Source organism: Neophocaena asiaeorientalis, unplaced genomic scaffold (genome assembly GCF_003031525.2).
Source record: "Neophocaena asiaeorientalis asiaeorientalis breed wild unplaced genomic scaffold, Neophocaena_asiaeorientalis_V1.1 scaffold134, whole genome shotgun sequence".
Classification (NCBI taxonomy): Eukaryota; Metazoa; Chordata; class Mammalia; order Artiodactyla; family Phocoenidae; genus Neophocaena; species Neophocaena asiaeorientalis.
Genome location: NW_020185339.1, coordinates 25,841,620 through 25,860,237, shown reverse-complemented (window position 1 = coordinate 25,860,237; position 18,618 = coordinate 25,841,620). Strand labels below are relative to the sequence as shown.

Sequence of the window (18,618 nt, the reverse complement as noted above, 5' to 3'; positions counted from 1 at the left end):
TTTTAACACAGGAAGTATTGCAAGGAACTTTTCCCCAGATCAAATTCTATTAATACTGTAGAAGTTATCCATGCCCAGAAGTATCCATGCCCAGAAGCAGAAGTTATCCATGCCCAGCCACTTATCGCACCCTTTGTTCCCTCTGAAAGGCAGAACTCAGAACCTGTTACTTTATGTCTGTAATCATGTTCATAGGCATCTTCTGGAGGAAAGGGGCAGGATAACTCACTGAAGTGTGTAGTATTTCGCTAGAGCATTTCAAGGAATGGAATCTTCCCCAGTATGAAGTTACTAGATATAAACTAGCTTAATGATGCTGAAGCCTACAAGCTTTTAGAAGGTTATTTGATGATGTTTTTCTCTAGAATGGAATGCTGGTTTACCCTCAACTCCATTCATTAGCACGAGTGAATTTATATCCAGTTCTTTCCACTTGCCCTGTTTCCTTCTCACCAAGGAAGCTCCAGATCCAGTATCTTGTTTGGCCCTAAAACTGAAGCAGCTTCTGCTTTTGTCTCCCAGCAGCAGTAAGTCACTCAGTCTTTTCCACAGGAAGTTAGGAGCCCACATTCCTTGAGTCAGGAGTTTATTGATGAAAGTCCCTTTCCCTGAACTTTTTGCCAGAAGAAATTAATGTAACTGACAGGCTATTGATTCTAAATTTTTTTCAAGAGTTGCTATTTTATTTAACTTTTTAATGACCAAATCTTGTTGGGTGTGGGGTGCCCAGAGGAGTGGTAATATTATTCCCTTGTCCGTTCAGGTTGCCCAGTCACATTTATCTGCTTATCATTTGACTGTCTGACTTTTTACCCAGAGCAGTAACAGCCCACACCATCTTCCTTCAGGGACTTCCCAGCTGGCACCCTGTTTGTGGGCGCTATGCAGAATGCAATTTAACAGACATTTCTCAGAGTTCAGAATAGATAGAACTCTTGATCCCAGAAAGTATAGACTGAAGTGTGGGGTAAAGATTATGATTGGGGGAGGATTAGAGACAAAGGCTGTAAATTACTATGGCTGATTGATTTTATTTCTACTATATACATATATATATTTTTTGCTTTTGTATATCCTATATAGGAAACTAAGCATTGTATTTTTTTAACAAATCTGAGAAAGCACTATGAACTGCAGATGTTTGACTTCAGAATATATTTTGTATTGTTAATATCTTCACATTGTGTGAATACTGGAAGCTGCAGATCTTTGCTAGGACGCAATAAATTTATATACCTTTTGAGGGGTTCTTCTGAGGGTATTAATCAGGCCCCTTTTGTGCTTTGGGGGAGCCCTGGTGCTAGTTACTTAAAGTTTTCATTCAATTGTAAGTACCCTGATGCCTTTTGGACCTTGGGATCAGATCAAAGGAGTTCTGATCCAGGTACCAAGGAAATGAGGATAGTCTAGCCGCCTCAAGTGAGGGGCCCTTTGCATAACTCTCCTTTCCCCTATTCAAAGCTGAGTAGCCTCTTGGAGTTGGGAGGAGAAATGTGAAATCTCAGAGTTTCATCTCCCTTAGAAGAGAGCCAGTAACTTATGTGCAAGGATGAAAGGTGGCAGCAGTAGCTTTGGGGAAAGGGAGGAGGATATGGCACTTCTCCAATCCCGGAAAACATTGCTTTTGAAAACTGCTGATAAAGTATGGGTAGGTTATTACTTTTGTTTAGGAGCCTGTGTGCTCTCTGGTGCCTCTCTTGGCTCTACTCCTGGGGTACAGACCTCATCTAGGAGGATGAGCAGACCAGCTTTGAGGTTGACCTGTTTCTTTTCTTTGTCTGCCTTCCCTAAACACCAGCCCCCAGGAGGACATGAAGCAGCCTTAAGCTTAAATTCCTACTCCCTCTTCCAGATTTAGCTCACTTGCCTTAGATTGGAGTCTGGGAAAGGGAAAAAAATGGGAGTCCCTGGCTTTATTCCCCTCCTAGGTCTTCTCTAATTTGACTTCCCCGAACCCAAAAAGATTTCCTCCCCAATGTTCATTTGAGGAAAATGAGTATTTTGTCCCATTTTCTCCTTTCCTCATTATCAAACAACCCCAGCCTTCCATGTCCCTGCTGAGCAAGAAGAGGCATGGTGATTGTCCCTCAGCTCCCTTCAGTATCCGAAAAAAAGCATAACATAAGGGGCTGAGGCTGCCTGTGGTGAGGACCTTGTTGATACCTCTCCTGGGGTGTGTGTTTTCCTCTTTCTCACCTTCAGGAATTACACTGTGCCTTCTCCACAGAGGAATGGGATTCTCTACCCAGACCCCCACTTTCCCAGCAGCTGCTCTTGGACAGTGTGCACAAGGGCAAGTCTTCATATTTCTGATCACCGCTTTCTCCCAGTGGCATCCCATAGCTTTCACCTAGAGTCTAGGGCACAAAGATTTTGGGAAAACATGCTGAGGTTGACCTGAGGAGACCACGTCTACACACACCAATGGCAGCTGCTCCAGGGCCTGCTTCCTCTTCCCGAGTCTCTCCTCCTCTGGGAGGGAGGGGCAGTGCTCCAGTCTCTGGTGCCTAAAACAAGTTTATTTCTCTCTCTTAACACTGTCAATAACCAGTCTCCATACCACTGTTGCCTTTTTTAAATCTCTTAATAATCTCATGCTGTGTTTGTTGTTGGTTCCAATCCGATTATCACCGGGGCTGTGTGGGGAAATAACTTTTAAATGCTCTCTCATCTCTCTCGCTCTTTTTTCTCCTTGATCTTGTGTATGTATGATGCTAATCTCTTGTCTTAATTTCTTCCTGCTCTTTTGTATCTTCCTTTCTTGTCTCTCCCCCTACCTTTTGCCTCTGGGTGTTTTGGGGCTTTTTTTTTTTTTCCTTTTTGTACAAAGATTAGTTCAATGTAGTCTGTAGCTCCTTTGTAAACCAATTAAAAAAAGTTTTTTTAATAAAAAGCCATGTCTCTGGTGTGTTGAGAGGGTTGGGAATGGGGAGAATATGGTTATAACTTCATATACTAAACCCAACAAAGGTTTCCAGCTACACTGTTGTTACATACATGTTAATCAGTGCAGTTCTCCAACACTTAACTCCCGGGTAAAGAGTTTCATGACCAAATCAGTGTGCCACGACTACATAGAAATGTGGAGGACTAGAGGAACAGGGGCAGGCCCAACTTTTTTTTTATTTGGCTTTTTATTCGAAATACTTTTAAGTTCAAAGGAAAGTTGCAAAGATGGTACAGAGGGTTTCTATATGCCCCTTCCCTAGTTTTCTCCATTGTTAACATTGTCATGGTACATTGTCAAAATTAAGAAACTGACACTGGTACATTACTTTAGCTAAATCTCAGGCTTTATGGGCTTCATCCATTGTTGGCCTTTTTCTGTTCCAGGGTCTATTGCAGGATACCACATTGCGTTTAGTTGATGTCTCCCTAGTCTTCTCTGTGACAGTTTCTTAGTCTTCTCTTGTTCTTCATGACCTTGACAGTCTTTGGGAGTATTGGCCGTGTTCTGTAGGATATCCCCCAGTCTGAATTTGTCTGATTTTTTTCTCATTATTAGACTGAGCTTACAGGTTTTTTAAAAAAAATACGTGCACAGGTGAAATGCCCTTCTCATCACATCCTATCAAGGAGTATGTGATAACCACGTGACATTACTGATGGTAAAACCTTCAACACCTGGTTTAGGTAGTGTTTGCTTGGTTTCTCCACTGTTTCTCTTTCCCTATTCTTTGCAAGTAAGTCTAGGCCACCCTTAATGGGGTTGGTGGGAATTAAGCTTCTGTGAGGAAACTCTCTCTTCTCCATTAATTTAAACTAGCATGTACTCACGTATATTTATTTTATAGGCGGGTGGTTATAATCCAATTATACACTATTTTGATGGAATTGTCCCAGCTTTGGACATTGGGAGTGCTTTCAAGTTGACTTCTGCATCCCCTTGATATGGCTACATCCATTTATTTTTTTGAGCACTTTCTTTCTTTCTGATACACAAGATGCTTCAGGCTCATATTGTATTTTCCCTGCCCCAGCCCTAGATCAGCCATTTCTCCAAGGAGCCTTTGTTCTTTTTATTGGAGAATGGTATTTAGAAACCAAGATCTAGCTCCAACATATTTTCCGTTTAGTTAATACCAACCTGTGTCTCAAATGATTGAATCTGGATCATGGCCCCTTGAAACTGAAATTGAAGTTATTTTGACAGCCTTTCCCATTTCCCATCAGCCTATACCTTTACTTCCCTTCCTACCTAAGAATCCTTGGTTGCTTGTTTATATATAGCTACCAGCATTCTTGATTAGTTTTGGTCATTTGATTCCCTATGTCAGTTTTGTCAGTCACTCAGCCAGCCAGTTGATTTCCTTATGTAGCCATTAGCAATATAACATTTTAATATTTGACTTTATTGGAGGTTTTTTTTTGGGGGGGGAGTGTTTATTTTTTGGCTTTGGAGCCATAAATGGGCCTTTAATAGTTGTGCCAGCTATTCAGTCAGTAAACGTTTATTGAGCCCTTACTGTGTGCTAGGTTGAGGATAAAAAATGAAATAAGACAAGCCCTGCTTAACAAGTAGTTCATAGTCTGGTGAGTGAGACATATCATTAATTGCAAATTTCCCAATCCTGACCCCAGTTTTCAGCAGGTGATTTGCTTCCTATTTCGTGAAACAGAAGCATCAATTTCCTCAGACTTCCCTCTCTTCTGTCTAACAAACATGTAGGTACTCACCAGTGCCAGTTTACCCCCTTCTCCTGAGAGAAATATTTTTCCTTTGCAAGGCCAACCCTGCCACTTGTGCTCTCAACCTTGTTTTCTTTAACTTCTTTTCTTTATTTCGATAGTATTTTCTCCTTTTATCTTCAGTCTCTCCTGGGTCCCCTTTTATCAGCCTATAAACATGTTAAAATCTGCCTCCCTGCTCCCCACCCCCCATTTTGAAAAACCTGTGCTTCCTCTTCAAGCTGCTGATCTGATTCTTAACATTTCCAAAGTTAGTGAAAGTAGTTTACATTTAATTTTTCTCTTTTATTCACCTCTCAGTCCACTTTGTTAAGCACCTATTGTTTACCAAATTTTTTCTTATCAATACCAGCGCCCTGGTTGCCTGCTCAGGTGGTCTTTCAGTCCTTAGCCTCTTAGACCTCTTTGCAACAGTGTGTGTCTTAGTGCTTTCTTCCCACTGAGTGTGAAACTGAGGCACTTCTGGTTTTCCTTTAACCTTTCTATTTGTTTTAGTCTCCTTCATAGCCACTTCTTCCTCTGTCCCTGAAATACTGCTGTTCCCCATCCTAGGTCCTTTCCTTACTCTTCACCCCTAAACAAGTTGCATCCATTCTTTATCTATTACATACATTTTGATGACTCCCAAATCAAAATGCCTCACTTTTTTCTCATCCTGGCAGCCTGCTTAGTGGACATTTTCATCTGGATGTCCCACAGATAACTCAAACTCAACATGTAAGAAAGAAAATCCTTTGTGTTCCTCACCTCACTTAACACTATTACTACTCCTTGATCACTTATGCTTGAAACCTCAGAATCATCTCTTTTTTAAAATATTTATTTGGCTGCATCGGGTCTTAGTTGCAGCAACGGGATCTTTTGTTGCAGCACTCTGCGGGCTTCTTTCTAGTTGTGGCGCAAGGGTTCCAGAGCTTGCGCGCTCAGTAGTTGCAGCGTCCAGTCTTAGTTGCCCCGCAGCATGTGGGATCTTGGTTCCCCACCAGGGATCGAACCCGTGTCCCTTGCATTGGAAGGTGGATTCTTAACCACTGAACCACGAGGGAATTCCCCCATTCCCCTCAGAATCATCTTTTAATTCTGCCTTTCATCTACCAACATTCATTTGATTACCAATCCTGTCAATTAGCAATACTGTGTATCTCGGTACTTGCCTGGTGGTGCAGTGGTTAAAAATCTGCTTGCCAATTCAGGGGACACAGTTTCGAGCCCTGGTCCGGGAAGATCCCACATGCCGTGGGGCAGCTAAGCCCGAGCACCACAACTGCTGAGCCTGCGCTCTAGAGCCCGCGAGCCGCAACCACTGAAGCCCACGCGCCTAGAGCCCGTGCTCTGCAACAAGAGAAGCCACCGCAATGAGAAGACCGTGCACTGCAATGAAAAGTAGCCCTCGCTCGCCGCAACTAGAGAAAAGCCCACACGCAGCCCAAAATAAATAAATACAGTGTATCTCAATTTTTTCCCTCTTTTATTTATCTATTTTTTGGGGGGTTGGGGTTGTGGATTTTTTTTTTTGGTCTCGCCGAGCAGCTTGCAGGATCTTAGTTTCTTGACCAGGGATCACACCTGGGGCCCCCTGCAGTGGAAGCGTGGAGTCCTAAACACCGGACCTCCAGGGAATTCCCTCCCTCTTTTTTTTTAAATTTCCGTTGTCCTAGTACTCACCCTGGCTACTGCTTAGGTCTTGTAACTGATCTCCCTTCTTCTAGTCTCCCTGAGCCTCAGTCATCCATCTTCCACTTTGCCACCAGACCCCTGCGTAAAATCCTTTGCTTTCAGGAAAAGTCTACACTTTCCAGTCTGGTCCCAGTCTTAATCTCTAGTCACGATTTTCTGCTTCATATCTCATACCCCTTTTTCCTGCTCAATCTCCCCTGACCCCAACACACCACCATACACACTTTATGTTCATACCTTTATTCTTGCTGCCTTTATTTTTGCTGTTCCCTTGGTCTGTAATAATCAGCCTCCTTTTATTTGTTTTCATTGTGTTTACCTTGAGACAATTTAAATATTGCTTTTGCTGTGAAACCTCTGGGCACTTTTCTTCCCTTGTCTTCTATTCCCTGAACAGAATTAGCTTGTTTGATCTTTCTGCTTGTATAGCTCCTTGTTCATACCCCTAGCTTGACACAGTTTTCTGGTTGCTTATTGATATATTTTCCTGCCTTTCTAGACTATGAGTTCCTGGAGGGCAGGAATCACATGTACCTTTGTAGGTCCAGCACTTAATGGAACACCTTTTTAAGACTAGGACCTAATATTTTATAAATTGAATCAACAACTCACTTTAGCCTTGTCATCAGTGGGGTCAAAGGTAAATTATTGGGCCACTGCAGACTTTAATCAGGGCATCCTAATGAAGAGCTTTGTGTATATGGAATCCAGGAAGCCTTTCTTCTATGCTGAAGTTCTCTCTCAGGACCTTCCTAATCCCCCAGCTCTCAAGTCCTTACCCCTTCTCTCACCACCTCAACTTTAAACTCTGACTGCCAGTTCCTGTAAACCTGACTGGAACGTTTCTGTCTTGAGAGTAGTTATCCAAGGCTTTGGGTGAGGAGACTCTGCCTGCCTGCCTGATCCTTACCTTGCTCTCCTCTGGAGGAGAGTCTCCTAAGACACTCCTGACACAAGAAACTATTTTACCTTCAACTCCTCCCCTCAGTCCCAGACTTACTGATCTGGGAGCTGGTGAAGGAAGATAGTTGTAACTAAGTACAACATTCCACCTCACTGGACTCCCAAAAGGACCCAGGCGGGGATGGGCAGCTATCCACCAGCCTCCAAGCCCTGGTCATTCCTCTAGCTGCTGCTTCACACTACTGGAGCTTTTACCCTCTCATGCAGCCTCCCTGGGAGAAAGGCTCCAGAATCAAAGAGTACTCAAGCCCTCAGCCCTGATCTAAGCCAGACCATCCCCAGAAAGGGTTTCCAGGCAGCCACCAGGGGAACAGAAGGTTAGGAAAACAGGGAGCCAGTCTCCTCTGGCTCTAATTCTCATGGGAGGCAGCTGCTCTGTAGTTTCCCTTATTCTGATCAGTAATCTGGTGGAGTTGGACACCTCCTGTCTCTCGACTGCAGCACAAGCTATAGACCTCTCTCCTTCCATCTCCATGCTGACATTCCCTCTACATACCCTGTGCCCTCTCTTCACATTTTACAGTTCGTGCCCCTTAATAGATATTGGAGATGTACTATGGATATTAGTCATCAGAGGATGCCCTTTCTGCCCCTTCACTGTGTCCCCGAGTTTCTCCTATGTCTGCTGACCTCTGGTGGTGATAGTTTGAACTGTATCTTTTTCTAGTTAGTGGCCTGCTCACAGGTATTGATGCACATTTTCTCAATCTGTATTTTCTTTCCGGCATCATGGCATAAGTGCAAAGAACAGGGCCTGGGCTTTAGAGTCAGACTTAGCAAGGTCCAAATCCTAGCTGTGCTATTTCCTAGCAGTGACCTTGGGCAAGTTACCTAAATTCAGCTTTCTTACCTATAAAGTGAAAATAATGATAAATAGCTCAATGGGAGAATTAGATGAGATGATTGTAAAATTCATAGCCCTAGCTGTGCCCTAGCACGTAGGTGGTCAATAAAAGTTTGTTACCTTTTCAATAATGGTGATGTGTTTAGTGTGTGACTCAATGTGATTTTTTTTAAATTTTGATGACAGGGCTTCCCTGGGGGCACAGTGGTTGAGAGTCCGCCTGCCAATGCAGGGGACGTGGGTTCATGCCCCGGTCCGGGAAGATCCCACATGCCGTGAAGCGGCTGGGCCCGTGAGCCATGGCCGCTGAGCCTGCGGGTCAGGAGTCTGTGCTCCACAACGGGAGAGGCCACGACAGTGAGAGGCCCGCGTATCGCAAAAAAAAAAAATTTTGATGACATAAAATTTACCAGCATACCTATTTTCAGTGTGATTTTTTAAAAACTCTGAGTAATTTTATACAACCGCTTTTCTGACTCTTGAGTTTGGAAAATGAGGTCAACTCTAGTATAGGCTGTGAAGCCTCTTTGTGCCCAGGGAACTGCAGATCTGAGCCCGGAAAATAAGGGCTAGAAAGGCTCTTGGGCACAGCTGAATGGGTCTGAGCACTTGACCTCTCTTTGGTTTCCAGCCTGGGAAGGGCTGACAGGATCCAGCATTTCGTCCTAGGGTCAGCAAAGGGCAGAGGTTTGAAATTAGGCATTGCTGGGTTCTCAGCGGGACCACTAAGGCGCCCTCCTCCCACTTTACAGAGAAAAGAGGAGGTGGCTGAAGAGAGGAAGACGTGAGATTGGTTCTCTGCTGCTCCCTCTCTCTCCCTGCTTCTCCCCACACCCATCCTCTCCCCCTCAGCAGCCGTCTCCCCCACAGAGACTGGGAAGAGGGAGGGGGCGGAGTTGGGGACTGAAGGATCAGAAGCCCCACGGTGCCCGCATCTGAAGGAAGCTCTGGCCAGGGGCAGCTGTGTTGGCTCATGCTCCCCACCTCCCACTGCACGATGCTGGGGATTCTGGGGCTTTGGGCACTGCTTCCCACAGCTGTGCAAGGTAAGTGTCTACAGGGAGGAGCAGGGTCCTTCCACCTACCCATTAAAGGAGGGGGCACTTGAAGCAGCAGCCACCCCTTTGGAAGAGTGGTGATGGGGTGGGCAAGTGAAGGTGATGGGTACAGCTATGGGTCCCCTTGGTGGGGGTCAGGTTCCAGGCCTCTGCTGACCCTGTTTCCTCCTGTGGCTTTACCAGGCTGGCCCTGGGATATAAAACATGTTTTGTCTCTCTTTGGCTGCTGTTTTTGCCCCTGCATTCACTCTCATCTCGAACCGTCCCCTCTCCTTACCCTGGGCCGCAGCACCCCCAGGCAGGCGGACCTGTGTGTTCTTTGAGGCCCCTGGAGTGCGGGGAAGCACCAAGAATCTGGGGAAGCTGCTAGATGCAGGACCAGGGCCCCCCAGGGTTATCCGCTGCCTCTACAGCCGCTGCTGCTTTGGGATCTGGAACCTGACCCAAGACCAGGCACAGGTGGAGATGCAAGGTGAGTGGCACAGCACATGGCAGGCGATAGCCAGTGGGGGAGAGGCACATCCTGCGGGGGGCGGGGGTGGCAGCTGAGGAGAGGAGTAGAAAGGGAATGTGTGGAGGGAAAGAAAAGCCCGTAAGAGATGGAAGGGACGCCTCTGATAGAGAAGGGACCACCTCCGTGTTCCCAGACCCTGTTATGCTCACTCGTACACTCTTTCTCTCTCTTTCTCTTTTTTTTTGCTCACTCCTTCACTCTTTCTCTCTCTTTCTCTTTCTCTTTCTCTCTTTCTCTTTCTCTTTCTCTCTCTCTCTCTCTCTCTCTCTCTCTCTCTCGCCCCCTTTCTCTCCTCTTCTCCCAATCCCATCCCACCAGGATGCCGAGACAGTGATGAGCCAGGCTGTGAGTCCCCCCACTGTGATCCGAGCCCCCGAGCCCATCCTAGTCCCAGCTTTGCTCTCTTCACCTGCTCCTGTGGCACTGACTTCTGCAATGCCAATTACAGCCATCTGCCTCGTCTGGGGAGCCCTGGGACACCTGGTTCCCAGGGTCCCAAGGCCATCCCAGGTAGCCACCCAGGATGCTGAAGCCAGGTGGGGGCTGGAGCCCAGGTTAGAATGAGAGGTAGAACCAGGGCCAATTCTCACCCTACCCCCCATCCCAAGCGTTCCTCCTCCTGGCCTTGAGAAGTTGGTTGCCCTGGTGACTGGGAGATAAAGGGGCTTGTGACCAGGGTGGGGGCGGGTGGAGAAGCAACTTCTCTGAGGAGCGGGAGAGGAGCAGAGAGCACGATTTGGGGCAGGGTTCATCCAGCCCGCGTTCTTGCTTTAACGTCCAGGCGAGTCCATCTGGACGGCACTGGTGCTGCTGGGGCTGCTCCTTCTCCTGCTGCTGCTGAGCAACATCATCTTGGGTACTAATCTGCCCCACCCCTCCCTTGTGACCCCAACACACTGTCCCAGCGCCCTGACCCCCATCACTTCCCACAAAGCCCCCTTCCCAGTCTCCATACCCATGCACCCCGGCCCTAAGGCTCTCCTCTGCCTCAGCCCTGCTACAACGGAAGGCCTGCCCAGTGCACAGTGGGCCAGAGCCGGAGCCGGAGCCACACTCAGGCAGGGACTGGAGTGCCGAGCTGCCGGAGCTGCCTGAGCTGTGCTTCTCCCAGGTGCCCGGGGAGGGTGGGCGGCGGGCTCCTCTGGGCGCTCTCCGAGGGTGTGCTGGGGAGGAAGCCTGGCTCTGCTCCTAGCTGGGGCCCACACCCAGCACCATGTCCTCACCAGGTAATCCGGGAAGGAGGTCACGCAGTGGTGTGGGCCGGGCGGCTGCAAGGCAAGCTGGTAGCCATCAAGGCCTTCCCCCTGAGGGCTGTGGCCCAGTTCCAAGCTGAGAGAGCATTGTACGGGCTGCCGGGCCTACGGCATGACCACATTGTCCGCTTGATCACCGCCAGCAGGGGCAGCCCTGGTCCCCTGCCCTGTGGGCCCCTGCTGGTACTGGAACTACACCCCAAGGTGAGTGCTGAGGAGCGCATATGTGTGTGTTTGCCTGTGTGTGGGAAGGCGTCGGGGCGGGGGTGCTGGATGGCAGCGAGGCCCTGTCCACGCTTATTCTTTTGCTTTATTCTTATCGTTTAGATTTCCTTTTCTGTAGAACATTAAAAGTGATTTGTATTGTTTTTACCTTTAATTATTATAAGCAGTACTTGCTAACGTTTTTGACTTACATTGACAAGAAAAGGGAGAAATCAAAACAATTCGTATTTCCAACCTCAAGGAAAACCATTGTTAAAGAATTACCTCCAGGCATTCAACTAATGTTTATGAACTATATGTCGCACTTCCTGTGCTAGGAAAAACACACCCAGTCCCTGCCTTTCCAGATTTTATAGAGTAGTAGGGAAGCAGAAATGGATCAAGCAAACACAAAAAGATGTGTAAAATGTCAAGCGTGTTAAGTGCAGAAAGAAAAGGCGCTACAAGAGGGACTTCCCTTGTGGCGCAGTGGGTAAGACTCTGTGCCCCCAATGCCGGGGGTCTGGGTTCGATCCCTGGCCGGGGAACTAGATCCCACGTGTGTGCTGCAAATAAAAGTTTTCATGCCACAAGTAAGAAGTCCCGTGCTGCAGCTAAGGAGCCCGCGAGATGCAGCTAAAGGAGCCCACCTGCCACAACTAAGACCCGGTGCAACCAAATAAGTAAATATTAAAAAAAAAAAAAAAAAAAGTAAAGGTACTATAAGAGAGGATGAAGAGTAATCGGTAGGCAGGGGCCAGACCACACTGGCCTTGTGGGCCTGCTAAGGACGTGGGACTTTATCAGCACCTGTAATTCCTTCACCTCTGAAATCTTGAATTCTGGCAAGTCCCTTCTTTGACCAATGTACCTCACTGCCTAGCTCGAAAATCACTGCTTTTTTAGTTTTGTTTGTTTGTTTACCTTTCCTGGCACACTGAAAGTGCTCAGTAATGTTTGCAGAATGAGGGACTCTATTGCTCCTTTCCCTCCAATTCCCAGTTGCTCCCTGCCAGCTGCTCTCCTACCCAACGGCTCTCCCCATCCGCGCTCGGCTACAGGGTGACACCTCAGGCCAGGTGGTTCACGAGGGTGCCCCGCCTAACCCGCTCTGCCTCTTCTGTTTCTGTCTTTACCCCAAGTCCTGTGAGGCAGTATGAGGTGGCTAAAGGTGAGTGATGCTGGAGTCAGACTGCTGAGGGTCAAGCTCTGCTACTCTCTTGCCCAGGGAGTTCCAGCAAACTCCTCATCTGTAAAACAGGAGTGACAGGAGTACCTACCTCCCAGGGTTGTAGTGAGGGCTACAGGAGGCCTGGCACGCAGTAAGTGCTCGGGGCACTTGAACTAGAGCCACTGTTTTTCCTGTCAATCCAACTGATGCACGTGCTCACTCATCCACTGCCTGCTGCCTTGCCCTGGGTGTGTCGGTGTGTAAGTCTGCTGGGAGATGTGGGGGGTCAATTGATCTCTGCTCCCTGGGGTGGATCAGCCACCTCCAGCTTTGTGTGTCCCTCTCTTCTCTCTGCTTCTCCCCAGGGTTCCCTGTGCCACTACTTGGCCCAGCACACCAGTGACTGGGGAAGTTCCCTGCGGATGGCACTGTCCCTGGCTCAGGGCCTGGCGTTTCTCCATGAGGAACGCTGGCAGGATGGTGGGTGAGCTAGGGGCAGGAAGCCATGGGAGTCAGGAGCCACACCGCTGTTTCTGATTTTCCCTTAGCTTGGAGGGGAAGGATTGGGTCAAAAAGAGAGAGGAAGAAGATTCATGTCCCTTCAACCTGGCTTCTCCCACAGGCCAATATAAACCAGGTATCGCCCACCGGGATCTGAGCAGCCAGAATGTGCTCATTCGGGACGATGGGTCATGCGCCATTGGAGACCTGGGCCTCGCCTTGGTGCTCCCTGGCCTTGCCCAGCCCCCAACCTGGGCTCCTACTCAACCCCGAGGCCCAGCTGCCATCATGGAGGTCGGTACTCTGGATAAGGGTGAGCCCCGGGATGCTGGTGGCGCTGCTGCTGAAGATGCGACAACAGTGTGGCAGCACCTGTAGCACGTGGGATGTTGCTGAGTCTAGTTGGGGGGTTGTTGCGTGGACCATTGTGTGGTGAGGAGTGCCGTGGTGATGACTGTTGGCCCTCCATGCCTTGCTGTCTAGGCTGGCACCCAGAGGTACATGGCACCGGAGCTCTTGGACAAGACTCTGGACCTACAGGACTGGGGCACAGCCCTCCGGCGAGCTGACGTTTACTCTCTGGCTCTGCTCCTGTGGGAGATCATGAGCCGCTGCCCAGATTTGAGACCTGGTAAGGTTGGATGTGACAGTGGCCTCACTCCCCTCATGCCCCACCCACCCATTCCAGACCCACCTACCTCCTGACCCAGGAGGCTCTTCCCTTCTTCCTCTCGGCCGTTCCGCAAGAAGGCACCCCCTCGGGTTAGCTGACACCCCCTGTGCCTTTTCCCAGACAGCAGAACACCACCCTTCCAACTGGCCTATGAGGCAGAACTGGGTAGCACCCCTACCACCTGTGAGCTGTGGACCTTGGCAGTGGAGGAGAGAAGGCGCCCTCACATCCCATCCACCTGGTGCTGCTTTGCCACAGTAAGAGGCCACAGGCTGGTGGGCTGGGGACCTGCAGAATCCTGGCACGGGCTTCAAGGACTTGTCCACCAGGACCAGCCCACCTACTCCTATCCCCTCTCATCTCCCACCCTCCTGGCTCATGTTCAGCGGGAGCAGGGCAAACTTGCTCTGAACCTCAGTTCATCCCCTTCCACCGTAAGTCTCACACAGCCCATTCCTGAGACACACACCTTCCTCTTGCTCAGTCTTGCTTTGTCTGTCTCTCTTCTCTCCATCATCAGTTTGCCCTGTTCCTCAGTTCCTTCCTCCAGGAAGCCCTCCTTGGCTTTGCTTCTGCCCTGAGCTCTGCCCCCAAGATGGCTCCTCTCCTAGTACACTGGAGCCCAACATTTAATCCAATAATTCCTCATTTTGTCCTACACATCTGTGTTTCTGCCATGACCCAATAAAAGCCAGAACTAAGTATAAAGGGTTAAAACAGTGGCCTAATAGTGAAATTTCAGGGTTTCTGAGGAAAATAGTTTCCTAACAGGAAGCCCATTCTTCTGCTACCTGATCTGAAGTTTCCACTGCACAAGTGTCTGTTGGGTTAGATAACAAAGGCCCAGGCATTGTTTGTAGAAGACCCTGATTGCCTGAGAGGAAGGAGAGTAATTTCCCATCAGCACGGTAAACCATTAATTAACCTGAATTAGCTCCTCAGAGGAAAAGGTGGACTCTTTGGAGAGAACCTGTCTCATAGGGAACAAGATGCAAAGGGCTGGATTTCAGTGAAGGGGAGGAAGAAGGCTCCAGGAAGGATCAGGGCCATGATAGATACCTTTTAACCCTGGGGCCACTCATGGGCCCACTCAGGATCCTGGGGTAAAGCCTGCCTCCTGGTCATTCTTCCCAGGACCCTGGTGGCCTGAGAGAACTCCTGGAGGACTGCTGGGATGCAGACCCAGAAGCACGGCTGACAGCTGAGTGTGTACAGCAGCGCCTGGCTTCCCTGGCCCGTCCTCAGGAGGCCCACCCCTTCCCACAGGGCTGTCCACATGGCTGCCCACCTCTCTGCCCAGAAGACTGTCTCTCCACTCCTCCGCCCTGCCATTCTCCCTCGTAGGCCTCAGCTGAGTGTCTGCCACTTGAGTGTTCAGCAAGGCCCTTGTTCCAGAAATCCTCAACCTGCCTGTACCAGTTCTCATGTGTAAATATGCAGTTTATGTAGAGTCGGTGTACATGGAAACATAAATATGGTGATCTGATGCCTGTCCGCTCTGCCTCACCACGGCCTTTCCTACTTGTCAAATGCTTGGATGGATCCTTCCCTGGGTATCCAATCCACTGCTTCTGAACAGTGACTGGTGGGGGGAGGGGTGTGCACAGGAAAGAGATAAAGTCAGCTTCCCTGACTCTATGTCCTGGTCCTGAGGCCTTCCTCCCTTCCAGTGATCCTGCATTCCTGTCTCTATCCTTTTCCTTCTCTTTCATAAGCCTTTATTTGGGGGGATCTCACACTGGCACTGGGAAAAGGATGAGAAAGATGAAATTGCTGCTCTGAAACTGCTCCGAGACCCACAGCTCATTTTGTTGGCCACCCATACAGTGTCCTGGGGCAGTATCCTCTCCTGAGGCTTGAGTGGGGAGGCCTCATAGAGCACAGGATGCTTGAGATGTGTCTTGAAGACCAGGAGTTTTCCAGGAGTGTTAGAGCAGTAGGGCATTTCTGGCCCAGTGAGCTGTACTGTCATGTGGTGCAGTAAGAAACTGCAAGGAGGACTTCCCTGGTGGCACAGGGGTTAAGAATCCACCTGCCAATGCGGGGGATAGGGGTTCAATCCCTGGTCCGGGAAGATCCCACATGCCACAGAGCAACAAAGCCCGTGCACCACAACTACTGAAGCCCATGTGCCTAGAGCCCGTGCTCTGCAACAAAGAGAAACCACCGCACCGCAACGAAGAACAGCCCCTGCTCGCTGCAACCAGAGAAAGCCCACGCGCAGCAACAAAGACCCAACGCAGCCAAAAAAAAAAAAAAAAGATCTTAAGGGAATTGAGGGAATGCAGGAACAAAGGAAAAGCTGTCAAGAAACAATAGTTCAGGGATAAAACAGAGTCCTAATTCCTCCTCAAGGGGGGTATATAACAATCTGCTAAGTTCTGCAGGCTCCCACCGAGGCGGAGAATGGAATGATGATGTTCACCTTTTCTGACACTCATGACTTCAATCAACTAAAGCTGGACTCTGTCAACCTTTGCCCCACTTCTATGCTGAATTTTCCTCTGCTCAAGCCCCTTTATGAATATGCATGTACCCTTAGCTTAAAAATTCCTCAATTTTGCTGTTCAGGGAAACACTGCTTTGGGACAGATTCCCAGTGTTCTCCTTACTTGCTGCAAGCAATAAATCCTTCCTTCTTCTTCCTTCTTCTTTGGCTTGGTTGTGTCTTTAGGCTTGACACCTACCAAGAGGTGAACCCAGTTTTCAGGTAACAAGAGGTCATTCTCTCAACCACTACACTGTACTAAGTGAACTGTCCTATCTAGGGTCAATGTCTCCTCATGTAAACTTGAACCCCTCTTTTCCTGGTCACAGGAAATTTGCTCCTTCAGTTATCCCTTCTTTCTCCAGCAAAAGCATTTTTTCCCTCTACTGGATTATTCACATCAGTTTACAAACATGATTTAAATTCTCCCATCTTAAAAAGCCCTTCCCAGACTGCCCATCCTCTTTTTTTTTTTCGCCCATTCTCTTATGATTACTGCTCCATTTCTCTGCTTCTTGTTTACCAACACTCCTTGGAAGAATTGCTTTTATTTACTGCCTCCACCTTCTCACGTTTCGTTCTCTTCTCAATTCGTTGCAGGCAAAATTTCAGCCCTAGAATGCAATTAAAACCACTCTTAGGGCTTCCCTGGTGGCGCAGTGGTTGAGAGTCCTCCTGCCGATGCAGGGGACACGGGTTCGAGCCCTGGTCCGGGAAGATCCCACGTGCCGCGGAGCAACTAGGCCCGTGAGCCACAACTACTGAGCCTGCGCATCTGGAGCCTGTGCTCCGCAACAAGAGAGGCCGTGATAGTGAGAGGCCCGCGCGCCGCGATGAAGAGTGGCCCCCGCTTGCCACAACTAGAGAAAGCCCTCGCACAGAAACGAAGACCCAACACAGCAAAAAACTAAAATAAATTAATTAGTAAACTCCTACCCCCAACATCTTAAAAAAAAACCAAAAACCACTCTTAAAAAGTTCACTATTCTTGGGACTTCCCTGGTGACGCAGTGGTTAAGAATCCACCTGCCAATGCAGGGGACACGGGTTCGATCCCTGGTCCAGGAAGACCCCACATGCCGCGGAGCAACTAAGCCCGCAAGCCACAACTACTGAGCCCACATGCCGCAGCTACTGAAGCCCACACACCTAGAGCCCCCGTGCTCCACAATAGGAGAAGCCACCGCAGTGAGAAGCCCGTGCACTGCAACAAAGAGTAGGCCCTGATCGCTGCAACTAGAGAAAGCCCACACGCAGCAACGAAGACCCAACGCAGCCAAAATAAATAAGTAAATGAATAAATAAATTTATTTTTAAAAGTTCACTATTCGTGCAAAACCCAATGGCCAGTTCTCAGTCTGCATCCTACATAATTTATCAGCAGCATTTGAACAGTTGATAGCTCCCTCCTTGAATCTTTTCTTCACACTTTCCTCTGATTTTCCACTTCCTCACTGAAGCAGGGGAAAATCTGTATCCTTTCTTATCCTTTGCTCATTCCTCTTCTCTTGCCAGTTTCTAAATATTGGCAGGCCTGAGGCCATGGGCTGGGCCCTCTTTTCTACTGTGGCTACCCCTGCTCCCTGGCTGAGCTTATCTGGCTCCTTGAATTTAAAAAAATTTTTCTTTGTTAAAAGTATTTATTAAAAAAAAATATATTTATTTATTTATTTATTTTTGGCTGTGTCAGGTCTTAGTTGTGGCACACGGGCTCTTTGTTGCAGTGCGAGGGCTTCCCTGTAGTTGTGGCGCGTGGGCTCCAGAGTGCTTGGGCTCAGTAGTTGCGGCACATGGGCTCTCTAGTTGTGGCGCACAGGTTCTGTAGTTGTGGCACATGGGCTCCAGAGTGCATGGGCTCCAGAGCATGCAGGCTTTCTAGTTGTGGCGCATGGGCTCAGTAGTTGTGACGTGCGGGCTTAGTTGCCCCACATGCCCAAGAACCCATGTGGGTTCTTAGTTCCCCGACCAGAAATTGAACCTGTGTCCCCGCATTGGAAGGTGGATTCTTAACCACCGTACCACCAGGGAAGTCCCTATCTGGCTCCTTTATTTGTTTATTTACTTATTTTTATTGGAGTATAATTACTTTACAATGTTGTGTTAGTTTCTGCTGTACAATGAAGTGAATCAGCTTTATGTATACCTATATCCCCTCCCTCTTGGACCTCCCTCCCACACCCCCCATCCCGCCCATCTAGGTCATCACAGAGCACTGAGCTGAGCTTCCTGTGCTCTATAGCATGTTCCCGCTAGCTATTTTACGCATGGTAGTGTATATATGTCAATCCTAATCTCCTAATTTGTCCCACCCTCTCCTTTCCCCGCCGTGTCCACATGTCCATTCTCTATGTCTGCGTCTCTATTCCCGCCCTGCAAATAGGTTCATCTGTACCATTTTTCTAGATTCCACATATATGCATTAATATACGATATTTGTTTTTCTCTTTCTGGCTTACTGGCTCCTTTAGATACCTTGATAACTCTCGATTTTTTTCTCTTCAGACGAAACCTCTCCCTGAGCGCCAGACTGCCAAATCCAACTGCCTTCTTTTTTTTTTTTTTTTTTTTTTTTTTGTGGACGGG

At 48.4% G+C, this 18,618-nt stretch overlaps 1 protein-coding gene across 1 annotated transcript; it reads left to right on the top strand.

Annotated features, from left to right (window-relative positions):
- Nucleotides 1-9,349: 9,349 nt before the first annotated feature.
- On the top strand, nt 9,350-15,022 carry AMHR2 (anti-Mullerian hormone receptor type 2). The gene is given in 11 exon segments (XM_024736910.1): nt 9,350-9,703; nt 10,064-10,255; nt 10,527-10,601; nt 10,738-10,856; nt 10,972-11,202; nt 12,739-12,853; nt 12,996-13,168; nt 13,358-13,505; nt 13,668-13,804; nt 14,682-14,867; nt 14,869-15,022. Coding segments are annotated over 11 exon segments (1,755 nt in total). The 5' UTR covers nt 9,350-9,435; the 3' UTR covers nt 14,980-15,022.
- Nucleotides 15,023-18,618: the final 3,596 nt, after the last annotated feature.